The sequence below is a fragment of the Crocuta crocuta genome, unplaced genomic scaffold, assembly GCF_008692635.1.
Source record: "Crocuta crocuta isolate KB4526 unplaced genomic scaffold, BGI_CrCroc_1.0 scaffold59, whole genome shotgun sequence".
In the NCBI taxonomy this organism is placed as follows: Eukaryota; Metazoa; Chordata; class Mammalia; order Carnivora; family Hyaenidae; genus Crocuta; species Crocuta crocuta.
In genome coordinates, this window is record NW_027551578.1 from 3701390 (window position 1) to 3723197 (window position 21808).

At 40.4% G+C, this 21808-nt stretch overlaps 1 protein-coding gene across 1 annotated transcript; it reads left to right on the top strand.

Annotated features, from left to right (window-relative positions):
- Window positions 1-18684: 18684 nt before the first annotated feature.
- MAP10 (microtubule associated protein 10) lies at window positions 18685-21505 on the top strand. Its single transcript, XM_077751652.1, has one exon. It carries the CDS (start codon window positions 18685-18687, stop codon window positions 21379-21381), a length of 2697 nt encoding a protein of 898 aa, XP_077607778.1. The 3' UTR covers window positions 21382-21505.
- The last annotated feature ends 303 nt before the right edge of the window (window positions 21506-21808 follow it).

The window sequence follows — 21808 nt, forward strand, 5'->3', positions numbered from 1 at the left end:
TTTAAATCCTTCCTGAACTTTAGGTCATTGTTTGTCACACCATCTTTGATAAGCAAGACCATCTTCTGTGTTACGTCCAGTGGGTACTCCAGAAAGCTAAGGACCCAAGAGTCAGGATGACCTCAAGGCAAACCTGGGACAGATCCACAAGCAGAAATTACAGCCTTCAACTCTTCAGCATTACTTTGCCAAACAATTTTCCATCTCTGGAGAATTGTCTGCCTTAGCTTTCTATGGAAAAATACTTACCTCTAATTTTACTTTTCAAAAACAGGGAAAGAATTCTATAGGGAAGTTAGGGAAAATTAATATCTGTTTGGCTCTTCTGTGATTTTAGAAAATCTGTTGCGACCTCAGGCAGGACAAGGCTAGTTTGCCCCCTAAAGGATTGTGTAACTTACGGCCTTTGGAAAATAATATTTCAAGTTAAAAGAATGGTTAAAAGAACCAAGATGGGACAGAAAGGGGAAGCATTCCTACATGCATTCATGGGATTGTAATATTATTACTCTCTTTACTTGGTGTGTAGAGAAATCAGATGGAATTATCTTGGGCTTTTAACAGATCTCTTAAGAAGTGTTATTATATACCTATAATTACCCATTTATTCAACATTGTACAGGAGGTCCTAATGAGTGTGGTAAGATAAGAAAAAGTAAAAAGCATGAGGTTTGGAAAGGAAGAAAAGAAAGTATCATTTTCATAGATGATATTTTATACGTAAGGACTAAAAGTGAATATTAGAATTAAAAAGACAGTTTAGCAAGGTGGCTGGGTATGAAATCAATATTCAAAAGTCAATTATACTTCTCCACCACAGCAACAGTTAAAAACATAGCTTACTAAAAGATATCATTTATAATAGCAACACAAATAGGGTACCCAGAAATAAATCTAAAAATCTATGGAAGGTGTTTATGGAGAATTATTGAGATATTAAAGAAAGCCTAAATAAACAGAGAGATATAACATGTTAACATACAGAAACATTCAATAATGCTGAGATGTCATGACTCCTTCCCAAACTGATGCAGATATTTCAATAAAAATCTCAAAAGTGCTTTTTCAGGGATTTAAACCAAATATATATCCAGAAGGAAAAGCCCAAGATTAGAGAAACCATTTCTTTTTTTTTTTTTTTAATATTTTTATTTATTTCTAGGAGAGAGAGAGAGAGAGACAGCGTGAGCAGGGGAGGGTCAGAGAGAGAGGGAGACAAGACTCTGAAATAGGCTCCAGGCTCTGAGCTATCTGTCAGCACAGAGCCCAATATGGGGCTCGAACCAACGAACCGCGAGATCATGACCTAAGCGAAAGTCGGACGCTTAACCGACTAAGCCACCCAGGCACCCCTAGAGAAACCATTTCTAAAATGAAAAGTAAAACAGGGATTTTTACTACATGATAGCAAGTTTTTCAGGAAGCTATCATAATTAAGACCCAAGGGTAAACAAAATAGTGCAACAGTAAAAAATTAAGAAACAGAACTCTGTGTACATTAAAATGATATATGATGGAGACAGCATTGCAGGTTATTAAAGGAAATCATGGACTTTTAAGTAAAAAGCACCAAAACAACTGTTTATTTTTATTTTTTAAAGTTTATTTATTTTGAGAGGGAGAGAAAGAGAGAGATAACAGAGGAGGGGCGGGGGGTGGGGGGGAGAAAAAATCCCGTGCCATCAGCACAGAGCCCGTTGCGGGGCTCAAACTCATGCTGTAAGGTCATGACCTGAGCTGAAATCAAGAGTCAGTCGTTTAACCAGCTGAACCACCCAGGTGCCCTTGGAAAAACTTTTTATAAGGAAATGTTAAAATTCGATCCCCATCTTATATCAAACACAAAAAAATAACTTCTAGACATATTAGAAATGTGTAAAAGGCATTTTAAAATAAAATACAGGATGTCTATGACCTCAGAGTAGAGAAGATTTATTGTACAAGACACAAAAATCACTAATAAAAATAATAAAGTGACTATATTATAATTAGGAACAGCTGTTCATAAACATTTACTATAAAGAAAGTGAAAATACAATCCACAAACTAGAAATATGACAAACACATGCATGTACATATACACATGCATACATATACCTACACATAAACACAGATATACTTATAAAACTCCTGCAAATTAATAGAAAAACTAAAGCAATTTATAGAAAGATAGTCAACAGATGTGGAAACTAATTTGACAATAAACTATTAAAAAAAAAAAGAAAGATAGTCAACAGATACAAAGAGATAGATACTAAATATACCACAGGGTGTTAATTTCACTAGTAATCAGAAACTAACAAATTTTTTTGTTAAATGTGATATCATTTTGTAGCCACAACACCAGCAAAAACTGATAGGATCCTTTTGGATAATAATATTGGAGACTGCATCAAAACTAAACATGCAAGTACCCTTTGACCCAGGTATTCTATACTCAGGATCTATCCCGCATGTGTATAAAAAAGAAAGAAGTACAACTGTTACTGATGCTAATCTGTGACAAAATGATAGAGCCTCACCTTGTTTCATATTAGGAAGGGGTCCGTCTAAATAGTTTCACTGGCTTTGATGTTGCCAGACCCAGAACCCACAGATTCTGATCAACAGACGCTGATGTGAACGGAACGGAGAACTTTTTCAAACAAAGGAGAGCACTTCCATTCTAAAATGTGAAGAAGTTCTTTATATGGGTTTCCCACCCCCGAATTTTACAAATGTATTCACTTTACATATTTAGATTTTGCTAGGGTGTCTTTTAAATATTCTCAATACTTGATTTTTTAAATTAGCAGTGAGGGTGCTAGGAATTTACCCAAGGGATACAGAAATGCTGATGCATAGGNATGTAGGAAAACACAGGAAAGCTACTATTTGGAGAAAAGCCTTTGGGACAGTTCAGGTAATCAATATATACTGAAACTTTTAGGGAAGCAACAATGTAAAAGGATCCAGCTTGGTGGTTTTTTATTCAATACACATTGAATTTATTGATAAATAAAGTTGAGTCGATGACACTGAGGAAGATAAAGGTCCCGAATAATCTCTTTCTCTATTTGATCCAAGTATACATTCATTAAGTTGGGGACTTTTAGGTAATCAAGCCTTAGGATTCAATGATGACATTAAATCTAAAATCATGAGTAATCTAAATTGTAATACAAATTTATGGCAAATATTTTCATAATAGCATATACACAAATGGAAACAAACCTCCACAACAAAACTGAGGAAGTCATTACATTTTCCTTGGGCAAAATTATACAATTAGAAATCAATGTGTAGGGGAGGAAACTTTTTCTTTTTACCTTCTAGGTTCGTTGGTTGGCCTAACAATTAAATTGATACAAGGCAGATTAACAGGAGAAAAATAAATGTAATTGTGTATGTATGGGATTCCCCAAAGATGTGAGGCTCCAAGAAGTGACCAAAACAGGCATCTTTTAAACAAAGAAACAATACATTTGTGAAGAATTGACAAGATAATGAATTTGGATGGGGAGTAGCAGATTAGTTAAGAAGTAGCAAAGTCTGTCGGCCCTAGATTTCCTATCTCTGGCAATGAGAATGTCTCTCTTCCTCCTGGTACAGGGAGGGGACCTTCAGCATGGGAGTCTTATTTCCTGCTTTCAGAGGGACCAAGAGGGGTCAGAGTGTTCTTTCATCAGGTGTGTCTCAAGTAACTTTAATTAAAAGTAACCAATGTGCCAAGGTGGCAAATTTGGAGGACCACCCAAATTTTCTCCCCTTCAAAATCAAAAGCACCTAGATTTGGGGAAAAATAAATTCAAAATTAAAAAAAAAATTCACTAGCAATATGATTTCAAGTGTAAGGACAGAAATCCTTCTTCCAATACGTTCTAATAAATGAGATATAGCATTATACCCTCCTTTTGGAAGACATTTTCTTTTCTATTTTTTTTAATGTTTATTTATTTATTTTGAGAGAAAGGGAGAGAGAGATCGATCACATGCACATGTGCATAAGTAGGAGAGGAGCAGAAAGAGAGAGAGTCCCGAGCAGGCTCAATGATGTTAACACAGAGCCCGACTTGGGGCTTGATCTCACAAATCATGAGATCATGACATAATCGGAAATCGAAGTCAGATGCTTAACCAACTGCGTCACCCAGGTGTCCCTGAGAGACATTTTTAAAAATGAGTAAATTTTGCTTGTTACATAAGAGATGGACCAGTCATCATTCTTCATAAACACTCGACAATTAATTGTTAGCTAACTTAAAAATCTAATGGTAGAAGGGGCACCTGGGTGGCTTGGCTGAGTGTCCAACTCTTGGTTGTGGATCAGGTCATGATCTCACAGTTTGTGGGTTTGAACCCCGCACCGGGCTCTGTGCTGACAGTGCAGAGCCTGCTTGGGAGTCTCTCTCTCTGTCCTCCTCTCCTGCTTACTCTCTCTCTCAAAATAAATAAATGAACTTTAAAACATTTTAATGGTAGAACAAGTGAACTGTGAGTGGGGAAAGAGAGGAAGGGGAGACATAGAGACAGCACTAAGATGGGGTGCAGGTGGAGTGTGGTCCTGGCAGACATGGCCTGGGAGAGGACTTTGTATGCTATGAGGACACAGAGGATTGGAGGGGAGGGCTCATGTGTCTCCCTTTGTGGCATTTTCCCTGGAACAAGTACCAAGGAATCATGAGTCTATTAATTATAACCATATTTCCAGCTAGGATGCCGATCAGAGAAGCTCACTGGATGTGTTTGAAAAACCTCTTGCTCAGAGGACTATCAGATTTGTTCTTGGGTGGTGCAGAAGCAACACCATCGCCCACATCTCCGGAGTCTTCCACCACTCACCTTCCCTTCCCCTGACTGTGCCCCAGCCCATTTAAAATATTTTAGTGTGTTTTTAAAGGCTGTGTTATTTTATTGAGAAGACACCTTACCATTGTGACCATTTTCTATAGTATGCAGTTCACTGGTGTTAAATATTTTCACAGAGTTGTGAAACAAATCTCCAAAACGTTTTTTATCTTTCCAAATGTTAAGTCTACACCCTTTAAACAAGAATAGTTTTTCCCCTTTCCTTGCTCTTCGTAGCCACCAGACTAGTGTCTTTCCCCAGGGATTTGACTACTTCGGGTACATCATGTAGGTGGACTCATGACTCATACGATATTTGTTCTTTTGTGACTGGCTTTTTTCTCTTAGCTTCATGTCTTCAAGGTCCACCCATGTTCTGGAGGAGCCAGGATTCCATTCCTTTTTAAGGCCCACTAATACTCCATTAGATGTGCCACATTTGGTTTATCCATTCACCCAATGATGGACACTTGGGTTGTTTCCACCTCTTGGCTGTTGTGATTAGTGTTTTTACGAACATGGGTGTGCAAATGTCTTTCCCAGGCCCAGCTCTCAATCCTTTTGGATATATGCCCACAAGTGGGAATGCAAAATCAAGGGTCATTCTGTTTTTAATTTTTTGAGGAATCACTTGAATTAGTAGTCAGGTAGGCCTGCAATAACAATACACCACAGACTGGGCAGCTTAACCAACACAAATTTATTTTCTCACAGTGCTGGGAGTCCAGGCAGGCAGGTCTGGTTTCTGGTGACAGCTCTCTCTTTGGCTTCCAGACAGCTGCCTTCTCCCGGTGTCCTTTTATGGTCATTTCTTTGCACGCATGTGCACTCCTGGTGTCTAATCTTCTTCTTATATGGGCACCAGTCGAATTGGGTTTGGGCCCGACTCTAATAACTTCACCTAATGCTCCTTAATGACCTCCATAAAGGCCCTGATTCAAAGCAGTCACACTGGGGGACAGGGCCACAACATATGAATTCTGGGGGGACACAATTTAGTCCATAACATCACCACTTTTCCATAGCGACTGCCCCAATTTACATCTCCACCCACAAGGCACAAGGCTCCAATTTCTCCTTATCCTGGTCAACACGGGTCATTTTCTCTATCCTTGACAGCAGCCGACCTCATGTGTGTGAGGAGTGACCACGCCCCTGCAGGTGGGGCCTGGGAAATGAGAACTGAGTCGCCACCCTTACCTATTGGATTCTCTTTATGCCAAGCAGCCCTGCCCCAATGCGCCAGAATTCGCAGGTGGGAAGTTAAGAAACAAAAGAACAGAGTTACATTTCAAAGAGCAGAGAGGGAATGATTTAAGAGAATCCAAGCTAAATGAACATGGAGTCTATTTTTAGCTGGGCTGGATTACAGTTGCCTTCTGAGGTTGTATATATTAAGAAAAATCTTTTAAAAGAAGGCATAGCTCACAATTACATGGTATCATTTACAACCTCAGCTGTGGCCCCAGTAGGGCTCCTGTCCCTCCTGCCGTGGGGTGGGCACTGAGCAGTGTTCAGATCATGTGCACACCCGGTGCCTGAACAGAGAGGATGTCTGCCCAGAAGCCCTGAATATCAGAAAATTGCCCTGCAGAAAAGAGCACTTAATCCTGTTTCCTTGCATCTCACTACCTAAGGCCTTGGATTTAGTCAACCATAACTTCAAAGCCCAAGGCAAATTGAATGCAGTAGGGGCTCTTTGAAAAGACCAGCACATTCTGTGAGGTGCTTTTTGGTTTCCATAAAACACTATTGCACACAGAGAAAAATACAAGAAATTGGGAGGAATCCAAGCTTTCTTTTAAATATTTGCTTTGTAGATTTTTAGCTCAGGATATTTCCCAAACTTTATGCTCTATACAATCATCATACAAAGGATTATATTCTTCACTAATTAATACATCAAATAAATACAAATCCCATATTTATTAAAAAAAATTTTTTATGTTTTATTTATTTCTGAAAGAGAGAGACAGTGTGAGCAGGGGAAGGTCAGAGAGAAAGGGAGACATGGAATCTGAAGCAGGCTCCAGGCTCTGAGCTGGCTGACAGCACAGAGCCCGATGCGGGGCTCAAACCCACGAACTGTGAGATCATGACCTGAGCCGAAGTCGGACGCTTAACCGACTGAGCCACCCAAGCACCACCAAATCCCATATTTAGAAACAAGGCACCACATTACCTGTAAGAAATAACATTGTCAAGAAGCTCACAGAGAACTAGAGGCAATGACTCATGTGTGTAAGAATAATGATACAAGACAGAACAGCCATTTACTAGAGATTCAGTGCTGCAGAGAAGAAAGATCACTTTCCAGTCAGGACTTTCAGAAAGAATTTGAAAAAGGGCATGGTGTTTCCAGAAAGATTAAGTTTGAGCCCTGTGGAGAAGTAGTGGGAGATGGTTTGAGGCAGAGGGAAAGCAAACCATCAATCTAGCCCTGAGAATAGGGATTTACATGTATGAAAGAACAGTAAATGGTTCAGTTTGGATTGCAGGGAAAAAAGGTGGAAAAGGTGGTTGGGATCTGGTCTAACGAGTTCCTGTATTGCTAAGGAGTAAATTGTTTCATGCTATTAATTGTTATCTACAATTGGGAAATGTCACCCTGTACTTAACATGTTATGATATAGGTGGAAATTACAGAAGCCTAAGTGCCCCTTTTGAAATTTCAGTTTGAGACATGATAAACATATGCATATTAAGGGAGAAATAAACTTTTAGATATAAATTGTGCCTGTAATCCTAGAATAGCTGATGGGAACTTAGAGAAGTAACTTGAAAGATGATATATACAAGGGGCTCCTAGATGGCTCAGCCAGTTAAGCCTCTGGTTCTTGGATTCTGCTTAGGTCATGATCTCTTGGTTGGTGAGTTCGAGTCCCGCAATGGGGTCTGCACTGACAGTGTGGCACCTCCTTGGGATCTCTCTCTTTTTCTCTCTCAAAATAAATATACTTTAAAAAAAGAAAGATATGCATACAAAAGGAGAGGTGGAAAGGGAGATTTTATAGTAATTATGCAGGCTCACCTCTCCACCTCTTTAAGCAGCTGGCCTTGAGAAACAGGCAAGGTCACAAGGAATTCCAAATATGCCTGGCCTTTAAGCTTTATAAATAGGAGACATGCTATTTATATATAACCTACTTACAAATACCCTTTAAGTGGCTACCTGGGACAGCCCTCAAAACTTAATTCTGGGTAGTCCAGAAGCTCACTACTCCAGCAAGCAGAAGTTTGCCCCAGAAACATTATTCTACATCATGGTTCGTTCTACAGTACTGATATTCCAGGAATATATATTTCATAGTCTTTTGCAACTGATCTGGATAAGACCCTTGTGAAACCAAACCCTCTAATAACATTTGCATTACCTACTCAATTTTTTTTTTTTTAATCCAGAGGCATTATAAAGCATTCTAAGCAATGTCACTACATTCCTACTATGAGAGTAGGCAGTTAGTTAGGCTTTAACAGGATGGCCAGAGGCCAGCAAATGGGGAGTCATGGCCACATATCTGGACAGTTAGAGACCTGTCCTGGACGCACTCCAAAAACGAAACCCCAAGAAGCTGATCAAACCCCATGGGACCAAGACAAAGAAGGCCAGAGACCTGACCAAGTAAGGGAGAAAAAGCAGGAAACCCTGCTCCCAAAGAAATCCACTCCCCAAGTAAGAAATATTCCACCCCTAGTTAACAACTGTCAATAGTAGAGACCCAAAGCCTGGGGCACACAGCGCCCCCTTGAGTTCGCCGGCTCTCACATCTCGGAGTATAATAAACATTCCTACTTGTACCCCTCAACCATGTGCCTGGTCTTTCCTTGAATTCTTTCTTGTGAGGAGACCAAGAGCTTCTAGTGACATCCCAGGGACAGTGACATCCTTGAGGAGAGGCCTCAGGGTCCTGGAGGTCTGCCCCATTCATCTTGCAACACTACGACCTCATCTGGAATCTTTTACAGACACAAACATTTTCTTAAATAATCTTCATTTAACTTAACATTAACTTCATCACACTTAACATTAACAATACTTGTTTTCTATCATCTAATGGCAGCTTATAATCCCCTTGTACCTATTGTCTCCAACATGCCATTGTTTTAGATGCTTTGTTTGAGGAAGAATCCCAAGAAGGCCTACACCAGATATTTGATGGTTAAATCTCCTAAGATTCTTAATTGGAGCAGCCTTATCTTCCCCCCCTTTCTCCATGCCCTTGACTTATTTCAACTGGGCCAGCTTTCTCATGGAACATGCCATATTCTGCATTTGCCTCTTACCTTCCTTGTGGTATTCTTTCACTATTCCTCTGTACCCCCAAATACACTTTTTAATTGGATAGTGTCCATTTTCTTCACATTAAACCTCTCCTTGGCATGGACGGCAAAGCTAAGAGAATTTACTGGGATAAGCAGAAGTTGTGTGTTTGTGTTTTTTAAGCAGGCAGAACTGAATTTTAATTTTAATGCCAGCTTTGTCACTTAGTGGCTGTGTCAATTCATATTTATATGCATTTTGCACCTTCTCCAAGTTAGTTTCACTATGAGCACATCAATAATTTCGTGGGGTTGCTCTGAGGATCACAGAAAGAGAATTTATAAAGGACCTAACCCAGTGGCAAGCATAGATAAGAGGCACTACAGAACTGGAACTATCCAGAGAGTTATTTTAGTGTACACCTCGCTCCAGCGTATGGTCAGTCTCCTGAAGGACTGGCCTGCTTGATGAAGTTACTAAGATTTGGTTTACTTCCCAGATTTCAAAAGATAGGTATCTGACTAATTACGAGAACAACAGCTGGCTATTTTTAGGGGAGAATCTAAAGTATATGGGTAGTCGTTTAAAACAAATCCAATTTAAAACCTAACTCCATTAAATGGAACCCCTATTTACATCCTGAACACCTGACAAGGTGGTCGAGGCCAAAAGCCCTAAGAGTATTTCACTGCATGAGAAAGAAAGAAGAATTCATGAATTAAAGCATATCCGTCAGACATATCGGCAGATATACCTGCATCAGAACTGTCTGGGCCCTGCTTCAGACCTTCTAAATTGAAATCTCTGGAAGTAGAAACTGAGTCTGCATTTTAACACACGTGCTACAGTTTGAGAAGCTATGAGATATTCCGGGAGCAAACTTCCCAGAATTGATGAACTCATTCCAGAGTTACACAGTCATGAAATAAAGAAGTTGATATTTGAATCAGGACCCCTCGACTTCAAAGCCTATGTCGATTCCTCTGGGCCATGTTTCTAATTGCCAGTGACCGCCAGAGATCATTCACTAAACCATGGCCATTAGTCTTATGTAACATCAAGCTTATTAATGAACCCATGTTTTCAATGCCCTAAGACTCTGGATAATTCCCCTTGATTCATTTCTGGAAAAGATGTATCAGAGTGGGCTTTTCGGCCACTCTTCCCCTTTAATCACTTAGTAGTGCCTTTGCTTCCCTTCAACCCCCACCCCCTGCCTTCCTCCTGCCTCCTCCCTCCCTCCCCTCAGTCTTTCCCTTTGCCCTTCTTAAGAGAAGGAACCTGTAACATTAAGCTGTAGCAGTTTTAAAATAAAAATGGAAAATGCATTGCAGAGCCTTGGAACAATATTACAGAATTTCTTCAGACTATTTGCACTATTTACGAACAGCTATTTCATGTCTATGATATGGGAAGTGGTCATCATGGTACTGATCATAACTCAGTCCCTGAATTAATGACAACATCATGGAAAAGCTATGATTCCCCATATCCAGAAACTTAGAAAGAGAAGGGAATGAAAAGACTAGAAACAAAGAAAAAGAGATCCACATTTAAATCCTGCACACATTCTGAGCATTAGGATGCAGTCATCCTTAGCGCTAATAGAATATGTCAAGGTGACTATTTAAAAAAAATTTTTTTTAATGTTCATATTTATTTTTGAGGTAGAAGACACAGAGCATGAGCAGGAAAGAGACAGAAAGAGAGGGAGACACAGAATTCGAAGCAGACTCCAGTCTCTGAGCTGTTGGCACAGAGCCTGGCGTGGGGCTCGAATCTGTCAACCGCAAGATTATGACCTGAGTGGAAGTCAGACAGACACTCAACCAACCAAGCCATGCAGGCGCCCCTTTGAGTGTTTTGAAAGTTCCATTTTTCTTACAGTTTATGTTGTGTGAAGTTCATTGTAACCTTCTAATTGAGATTTTCTTGCCTCGGGAATACATTATGTATGCAGAACCCCAAAACACAGAACCTTTGGAAGCCAATGGGGGGAAACTGAGGCCCAGACAGAGGCATCAGAAATCCCAGTATGTCTCTTAAGCAATTTTTGGAGCTAAGGTTCCCAGACATGTCATTGCCAGACAAGCATTTGCAAGGGGTTTTCAATACAGTAAAGGGGAAAGGGCTTTAACCTGAGCTTTTTATGTTTCTGTTAAGTGTGCAGATTTTACTTCCTGTTTTTTTTTTCCCATTTTCCTTTTAGTATTATCTCGTTTTAGCTCCTTATTTGTATTGTATCTTCTACTTTTTTGTTATCATCTTTTTTAAAGGCTCTATTTCTTAGAGCAGTTTTAGGTTCACAGCACAACGGAGCAGAAGGCATAGAGATTTCTTATATCCCTCCTGACCCCACATGTGCATAGCCATTATCAATGGAGACATCAAAATCACTCAAAGACCATGGTTCACATTAGGATTCACTCTTGGTATGCATATTCTATGGGTTTGGACAAATGTATGATGACAGGTATCCATCATTAGGGTATTATCCAGAGTATTCTCATTGCTCTAAAAATCCTCTACTCTGTCTATTCATCCCTTTCTCTTCCCTAACCTCCTTAGCAACCAATGATTTTTTTTTAACTGTCTCCCTAGTTTTTCTTTTTGCAGAATGTCATTGTGTTGGAATCAGACAGTATACAGATTTTCTTATTGGCTTCTTTCACTTAGTATTATGCATTTAAAGTTCCTACATGTCTTTTCATGGCTTAAAAGCTCATTTTTTTTTTTTAACACTGAATAACGTTCTATTGTTTGGATGTGCCATAGTTCATTTTCCATTCACCTACTGAAAGGCATCTTGGTTGCCTGATTGTCGTCTGGATAATTATGATAAATCTGCAGTAAGCATCTATGTACAGGTTTTTCTGTTGATGTAAGTTTTCAGTTCCTTTGGGTAAATACCACGGAGCATGACTGCAGAATCATTTACTAAGAGTATGTTTAAACGTTTAAGATACCGACACACTGTCTTCCAAAGTAGCAGTACCATTTTGCATCCCCACCAGCAATGAATGAGAGTTCCTGTTGCTCCACATCCTCACCAATATTTTGTGCTGTCAGTATTCTAGATTTTGGTCATTCTGGTAGATGTGTGTGGTATCACTCTCTTGCTTTAATTTGCATTTCCCTGTTGATATAGGATCGGGAACATTTTTTTACATGGTTATTTTGTAAAAATTTTTAATGTTTATTCATTTTTGAGAGACAGAGAGACACAGAGCATGAATGAAGGAGGAGCATCAAAAGAGGGAGACACAGGATCTGAAGCAGGTGCCAGGCTTCAGGCTCCAAGCTGTCAGCACAGAGCCCAATGCGGGGCTCGAACTCACAGACTGTGAGATCATGACCTGAGCCAAAGTTGGAAGCTTAACTGACTGAGCCACCCAGGCGCCCCAACATGCTTATTTGTTTTAATGTTTATTTATTTTGAAAGAGAGATAGGGAATTAGCATGTGAGGGGCAGGAGAGAGGGAGAGAGAGACTCCCAAGCAGGCTCCACGCTGTCAGCACAGAGCCCAATGTGGGGCTCCAACCCACAAACCATGAGATCATGACCTGAGCCAAAACCAAAGAGTCAGATGCTTAAACGACTGAACCACCTGCTCAACGCCCCCCAACTCCACATGCTTATTTTCCATTCATATATCTTCTTTGGTGATGTGTCTGTTCAGGTTTTTGGCCCATTTTTTAGTTGGGTTGTTTGTTTTCTTATTGTGGCATTTTCAGAGTCCATTACATATTTTGGTGAGTATTTATCAAATGCATCTTTTGAAAATATTTTCTCCCAGGATTTGGCTTTTCTTTTCATTCTCTTAACAGTGTCTTTCACAGAGCAAACATTTTTAATTTTAATACAATCTAGCTTATCATTTCTTTCTTTCATGGATCATGCCTTCGGTGTTGTATCTAAACAGTGATCGTTAAACCCAAGGTCAGCTAGATTTTCTCCTATTTTGTCTTGGAGTTTTATAGTTTTGTGTTTTGGACTTAATACTGTGATCCATTTTGAAATAACCTTTGTTAAAGTTGCGATTTTTTTTTTTTGATGGGGATGTCCAACTGTTCCAGCACCATTTGTTGAAAAGATTGCATTTGCATTTTTGTATTACCTTTGATTCTTTGTCAAAAATCAGTTGATGATAGTTACGTGGGTCTATTTCTGTTGTTTTTTTTAAATTTCATCCCATTGATCTGTCTGTCTGTTCTTTCACCAATACCACACTGTCTTAATGACTGTAGCTGAAGATGGGTACTGTTAGTTCTCCAACTTCATTCATCAATACTGTGTTGGCTCTTCTGGGTCTTTTGCCTCTCCATATAAACTTTATTTTTTTCTATTTGTTTGTGTTTTTGTTTTTTCCATATAAGCTTCAGAATCAGCTTAGAATCAGTTGATGTTTGCAGAATAACTTGCTGTTTGGGATTTTGATTGGCTTTGCACTGATTCTATAATTAAGTTGGGGAAAGCTGACATCTTGACCACAATGAGTCTTCCTGTCCATAAACAATTTCTCTATTTATTTCGTTTTTCCTATAATTGGTCAAAGTTTTCTAGTTTTCCTCATTATAGATCTGTAGCAGAACCCAAGTCCATCTGCCCAACGTGCAGCAAACCCAATCACTGGGTTTGCAGCAAGTAGTTTATCCGAGAGGAGATGGGAGGGCAAGTGTTAAACTCACCTCCAAAAAGGGGAGAGAACAAGTTTTTTATAATCATAGAGGTTGAGACTACATACATATTGATGAAAAGGGTGGGAAAATTTATAATTCTTCGTGAGGAAAGATGGAGGATGCTAAATGAGCAAACATATATGTAACATACACCCCATGTTCAGTTTGGGGTGGAGACTTCCCATCAAAAGGAGGAAAAAATGCATCCCCTGATGTCAGATGGATATCTTAGGACAAGGAGAAGGGGCATATTTTGAGAGCTGATATAAAGTGGATGGGGTCTTGGGCTCATTAGCTCAGGTGAGGAATGCAGGGTCTTGCTTGTTCCTAGGCTAGACCCCGATCAATTGACCTTGAGTCCAGGCTTCTGCAGAGACAGGTAATGGATTTGTTAATGAGTCTGAAATGATATAATAGCTGATTAGGGAAAAACGGTTCTTTGAAAAACAAGCTTCAAATTTTCTACTAGTTTCAACTTTATCAACGCTAAGGGGCACACATAGTTTCAGATCATGTACATATTTTGTTAGATTTATGTCTAAATATTTCATTTTGGGGGGAGTGTGAATGTAAATGACATTATGTTTTTAATTTCCAATTCCACTTGTTCATTGCTGGCATATAGGAAAGCTATTGACTTTGGTATATTAACCTGCAACATTGCTATCATCACTTATTATTTCCAAGAGTTTGTCAGTTCTTTTGGATTTTCTGCATAGATGATCATAGCACCTGCAAACAAAGACAATTTTCTTTCTTTCTTCCCAATCTGTTATTTCCTTTCCTTTTCTTATTGTTTTATTGCTAGGGCTTCCAGTTCAGTGTTTAAAAGCAGTGGCAAAAGGGGACATCCTTGCCTTGTTTCTGACTTAGTGGAAAAGCTTCTATTTTCTCACCATTGAGCTTGGTGCTAGATGTAAGCTTTTTTGTAGATGGCATTCTTTTAAATGGGAGAAAGGAAGCGCTGTGTACAGTTATTCTTAAATAAACAATATTAGATTTCGTTGCCCCCTAGTTAGCTCCATGCTGGCCCTTTCTTAGCTTTAGATCCTCCTCCTGGCAGGCAGTTCATGTCAATTATAGGCAGTTACATCTGATTTTGGTGCTAATCCTAGGCCAGGAGTCTCCAGGCAGCAGAATGCCTTTCCTACTCGGACTTGGAATTAGTACTTGGTGCTTCTAGAGTAATTCTTGGGCATTTTCATGGTCCCTGAATTACAGATTCCTCCTAATTGGTCTTGTTTGGTCCATAAAACTTGAGGTCTACCTCACTTCCCTCAGTATAGCACCTTAGCTACTTTCCATTTTCTGAAGCTAAGTAAACCAGGTTGGAACGATGACATCTATGTGGTTTTTGCCTGCCTCCATGCTCCTCCAGGAGCTGATCTTTTCCCACATGTTCGCATTTCTGCTCCAAAGTAGACCAGCCAGCCAGAATATGATACTTAATTCCATGACTGCCATTTTGTTACAACTCTTGCTAAAGCATCCCATCTGATGGACCCATCCCTTTGGGTCCACAGCTCTTATGATGGTAAGGTACTGTCTGCTTTTTTTTTTTAATATAAATTTTTAAAATATTTATTTATTTTTGAGTGGGTGGGGGAGAGACAGAGAGAGGGAGACACAGAATCCAAAGCAGGCTTCAGGCTCGGAGCTGTCAGCACAGAGTCCAATGTGGGGCTTGAATTCATGAACTGCGAGATCATGACCTGAGCTGAAGTCAGATGCTTAACCAACCGAGTCACCCAGGCGCCCCTACTGTCTGCCTTTTAAAAGCCAGATGCACAGCTCAATCAGTTAGACTAATCCAGTTGCCATTTGCTCTCAAAATTATTGAAGTCCCATCATGCCTTATCTTAGTTAATGATAAGGCATGATCATTTTTGACCCTGAAGACCCTTTGTCTCTTTTCACCCTGAAGTTATTTCCCCAGAAAAGGATGACTGCATCTTATCTGATCATATGTGATCCTAATTCATTATCAATCAAGCCAAATTCTTACAATATGCACAGTCCTGAGATAATTCACATAAAAGAGGGGGAAAAAAGGCTCATTACCGTATTTATTTATGCCTTATATGAAGAAATTAGGTTACCATCTCCATCCCCATGTCTCATAAACCTGTATTTCCAGTCCAGATCTCTCCTTTAACTTACACCTTTAACCTGGATGCATGACAAGTACATCAAACTCAACATATTAGACACGGAAGCTCATCTCTTCTTGCCTCTCTTACCTCCTTGTTTAACAGCAATTACAAAAACTCCCTGCTTCTCTGTATCTGTCCCACCTACCTAATTGCCTAAAGTAGAAACCTGGATGTCACCTTCCATTCCCTCACACCTCACATACAATCAGTCAACCAGTCCCATTAAATCTCTCTCGTGAGTACTTCTCGAGTCTGTTTATTTCTCTCCGTGCCACTGCCAACATCCTAATTCAGGCCACCCCCACAAAAAACTTCCAACTCCTTAACATTGCACAGCAGATTTATATCTTGAAGTATTATTGTGCATTAATCCATAGTTTCTTGCCTAGTCCTGCCTTTTCCTGCAACAAGAACAATTGGCTACCACATGAAAGGCAGAGTACAGAGCCTATAAACTTTTACTGGTCAAAAACAAGAGGCCCATGTCAGATAAATTACTTATTCTAACTCCTAGCTTAGCACTTTAAAAAACTCAACTAAAAAGTCTGCTAATGGAAAATCATAAGTAAAATGATATTTATTTTAGCAAGCATTTGCTATGTGCCAGGCCATATAAATATAGTATACTACTTAGCATAGTATATATACTATATTAGTATAATACTAATATCACATATATTCTTATTACAATAGTTTTATAAGGTAGATACTATAACTACCTATGTTTTTGTTTGAGGAAGATGATAAACACATTGTTGAGAAGATAATATATGGCCGCAGAGCCAGAATTTGAGCCAGTTACTTTGCCTACAGAATTCGACCTCTTGGCCATTACACCCTGCTGCTTCTCCATGGATGGTCTATGAATATAGAAACTTTTTAAGCTTCACAGCAGAAGTTTGACTTGTTACATTTAGCATGACTGACAATTATAAAACATTATTCAAATGTTGTAATACCAATAACATAGGGTTTCTGGGCAAAGAACATATTATCCTGGTAGAAACTTTAAATTTGCAGAAGCCAGGGCCTTAGACAAGGACACTGGTGTCCCTGTCTGCTTGCAGGAGACACACACATGCTGATATTCCACACTACTAGCTGCATCTAGAAGACTTTCAGCAGGATGGCACATATGGATTCAATACCTCTTTGCTTTCCACTTGTGAATATGTTGTTTTTATGGCTCTGTGTCATCTATCCATTAAGTATGTCTCTTGATAAATGTTTCCTCTGCCAGTAGATAGTAAGATTCTCAAGGCCAAGAGTAGTATATTCTACTTATGTACTGCAATGGAACCTCCCTCAGTCTTCCCACTAAAGCATCTAATCCCTCCAATTCTCAATTTCCTTTGAGCTTCACAATGTTCTGCTGAGCTTTGATGTAATTTAACTATAAACTATAAAGCTGTCTAAAATTAAACATAATGTTTGGCAAGAACTGCAAATTCTACAATCCCCAAAACCCAGAGTAACTCTTTAAAAAATATACATCAAATCGGGGCGCCTGGGTGGCTCAGTCGCTTAAATGTCCGACTTCAGCTCAGGTCATGATCTCCCAGCTCATGAGTTTAAAACCCATGTTGGACTCTTGACTGCCAGCACAGAGCAAGCTCCTCTGCCCCCTCTCTTCCTGCCCCTCCTCTGCTTGTGCACACCGTCTGTCTCTCTCTCTCACAAAAATAAACATTAAAAACTTAAGTATATATACATATATATACATATACATACATATATATATAATCTATGTCTCATTTTTCTTCTCCTTTAGTAGCAAAAAAAATTTTCGCCCATAACTTCTCTCCCTTAGTCACCAAATTCTGAATTCTGCTATCACAAATGCCTCTTCTGTCACCTCTTTCTCCTCTCCACTGACCCTGACCAAGTTCAGGCCATCATTCTCCCTCCCCTGAACCACTGAGAAAGTCTCCCAATAGATTGCTCTGAATTCAATTTTTTATTAGTAGAATGAATCCTTTGTATTTGTATTGCTATATTTCTAAACACTGATATGATCACACCTATTCATTCAAAACAGCTTGCACAGAATACAGTCCAAATTCCTTACCTTTAAGGTTCCCCATGTGATCAGCCTTGGTTTCAATCTAGCTGGCTAACGCACTGAGGTGAGAAGTAGGTCTCCTTGAAAATCTGGAATAGTTATAAGATATTCCCCACTTCCCACCTGTGTGTGTGCACGTGTGGGTGTTTGTTTTTAAATGGAATCATTAACATCAATCTCACACATGGTGATTGCTCAAATGAAAACTTATCACAGCCTGTGTGTGTCTTAGTGCTACCGTAATTTACCCAAACAGAGGCTCCTAGGCCTTCAGAGCAGTGTCATCATCTTTTGAGGGGACCAGCAGCCAGAGAAGGCCGACCCTGGAGAGTAAACTGGCTTTCTTTAGCCCTGGGGTCTGGAAAGGGAATCCTGATTTACTTTCAATTTTCCTCAGACTTGACCTCACCTCAAAATTGCATGAGATCTTCATGGATAAAAACGCGACCAAAACAAAAAAAATAAGTCTGTGTGTTTGTTTTCCTTGCCATCATGTTATCATGCCTCGGTATTATAAGCAATCGTGTAAACACAAGCCTGGAAAGGAAAATACTTTTGAGCGGCTAAGAAAATTCCCACAGCTGCTGCAGCCTAGACCAACAGGGGTGCCCCCTGAAGTCTCGCGAGAGAGCAGAGACAGGCGCTGTGGTCTCCCGGTCTCTCGCGATAACCAAGCTTCAGCGTCTCCAGGGGCAACAGCAATGGCGGCTCCCTTGTCCGAGCGGCTCTTCTCGCTGGAGCTGCTTGTAGACTGGGTGCGTCTTGAAGCCGGGCTGCTGCCGCCGCCGCCGCCCGTGGCCGAGGTGGAGGAGGACGACGAGGAGGAGGCATCGCCACCACGGCCGTCGCGCGACCTGTGCCCCGCAGTGGCCTTCCGCCTGCTGGACTTCCCAACGCTGCTGGTTTACCCTCCTGACGGCCCCGGCGCCCCAGCTCCGGAACCCCGGCCCGGCCTGGTCAGCTTCGGTCGCGGCAAGTCCTGTCTCTTCCGCCTGCACCCCGCCACCCTGCACCGCCTGCTCCTTCGGACGCCGCTTTACACTTTGCTGCTGCAGCTGCCCCCCGGGCGCCCAACTCCTGCCCCGCAGCTCCTGGGTGCCTGTAGCATCTCTCTGGCTGCCGCCGCCCTCAAGGTCCTGGGACAGGCCGCCGCCTCCGGCCGCTCCCACGCTCATCGAGGAAGTTTCCCTCTGCATAACCAAGTCGGGGAGCGGATTGGGGACATTGCCCTGGGCTACCGCTTGACTGATTTGGGAAGCAGCTTGTTGGGCCATCTCGAGCGGCCGGTGGCTACCGCGGGAGGTGGGGTGGAGCGTGTAGAGGTCAGTTCCCAAACCCCACGGGAGAAACAGCAGCCAAACTCGGGGCCAAGACCCAGGGATGCTGCTAAGTCTCTTGTGAGTTTAAAAATCCCAAAGGCACAGAAGGATTTGAAGGAAGTAGCTTTCGGTGATAAGACCAACTCTCTTAACACAGTTTCTGTGGAGCACAGCAAAACCAGCTCTATTTGTTCAGATTCTAGTGGTGGGAGGAGCGTTAGCCCCCCAAATGAGGAAGTCACAGAGTTGGACATCGAAGCCAACATATTTTGCCCTCCTCCTCTGTATTACACTCATTTGACCCAAGAAAAGATGCCCCCTGTACAGGGTACAATCACCATTAAGCCTCAAATAAATGCACCTGAGGAATCGGACGGTGTTTCCCTGGAGGGAAATCATGTAGCTGTCCCAACACATACTGATTCTCTGAAACATACTAATTGTGGGATACGTGGGGGTCCTCCAAAGCTCATAAATTCTCCACATGTTCAGGATGTAGAAGCAAGCGATCAAACTGCATGTCCCCCGCAAACTGAACAAAGTAGAATCGATACAATAAGGCAACTGCCTTTGTTAAACGCTTTGTTGGTGGAGTTGTCTTTGTTATATAACCAACCTATGGCAAGCCCTGCTCAAATACATCCTCACTTAGCCTGGTTATATAGAACTGAGGAAAAGAAGTCCCCAGAATCTTCTGCCAAATGCACCTGTACATCTGAATCTAAGAAGGGTAAGCTTTCTATGGGGGAAAATGACAAGTCAGCGAATCTCCAGTGTAAAAAGAACCAAGTTGAAACCCTCAAAAAAGGTAAATATTTCAAAAAGAACAGTGGTAGCTCCCCCAAAAGGGCTCCAAGGGGGAAGCTGCTTTATGGTTTAACAAATACACTGAAACTACGTTTAAAGCAAACAAATCCTGGCATGTTGGTAGTACATGAAAGAAGAGAACAGTATAGAAAAACGCAAGCACAAATGTTGGGTGCAAAACTCAGAATTCCATCATCCAAATTTAAAGTATTAAGCTTTGCCGAGCCACCTCAGAAGCCAGGTCAACTGCCTAAAGAGAAGTGTTCGGAATCAAATGCATCTTTTGCTGAAAACAGTGATACCTCAAAGCAAATCAGTGGTAGTTTTGATGACCCCAGCACAGCTAAAGAAACTAAGCTGAAATGTGCAACTGAAAGAACAGTAGAGTGTGGTGCACACAGAACAAATAATGGTTTGTTGGAAGAAATCATGAGTCCTCCGAACTCCGTCGTCCCAGAAAGGTTTACTCATGCAAGTATTTTGGAAGGAGAAATGGGAAGGAAAACCCAAAGTCCGTGTGTTTTCCAGCAGGTTGCAGTTGACAAAATTGTGGTAGATAAAGAAATAGAGGATAAACGCGTCAAAGGCACTGATGAGGACATTCTCACTGATGATATGAGTGAAAATAAACCAAGTAGAAATAGTTGTTCTGAAAGCATCTCAGAACTAAAATATTCAGATGACTTCACCAGCCCTTGTTTTTCTGAAGAGATCTCTACCAGTGAGGACACTAGCAGAGTTTTACAAGCTCATGACAGCAGTCTAGCAGCAGAAAATCCAAAGCATAGTCAAGACACAGGTAAGTCCAGTGAAGCAAGACTGTCCATAAGAAAAAACAGCAGCGAAAAGAGTTCTATTCTTAGCCCACCTTTTTCAGCCGGATCACCAATACACTCACATAAAAGATCTCACATTTCAAGGATTCCAGCTAAACGCTTGGAGGAAGATTCTAGCATCTCTGCCAGTGATTTATCTGTATCACAGTGGACTGAGGAAACAGAAAACCCAATAGATCGAAACAGTGTGCAGAGTTCTAAAGTTATTAAAACAAAAATTGGTTGCAAGTCTTCAGAAAAAAGCCAGTCACCTCGGACATCTCAAGTGAGTTCTTATCTGCCATCTAATTTATCAGAACTAGAACTTAATGTCCTGGATAGCAGCACACCAGATCACTTTGAGGAAGATGATGAAGTTGGTTCACTAAATATTTCCAAGCAATGCAAAGATATTTGCGAATTAGTGATAAATAAACTTCCAGGATATACAATGTGAAAATATGTGCTTTTAAAAAATATTTCATTTTTTAAGAACCTATTTGTACTGTTAGTGAAACAATTTTTAATAATTCTGTATATTATTTTAGTACATAATTTATATGAATAATTCTTTCTAAGAAATATAAATGTTATTTTGATGCCTAGATAGTATTCTATTAAATTTGACCAGATTAATCGTGAAATCGCCTTATAATCTAGGTAAGACTTAAGTTGTTTAATCTCATAAGAATAAAAGTATTCTTTCTAAACTGTCTCTCAAAGTATCCATATGAAGTAACAGTCCTCCTAAAGCTGACTTCAGGTACACCATTAAAAAAAGGCTAGTAATTAGGATATAATTTTAATGGGAATAAGTTTCAATGAGGATAAATCATTTAACCAATATAGAAGAACTTACAGTGTGAGATGCAGAAAGGTACAAA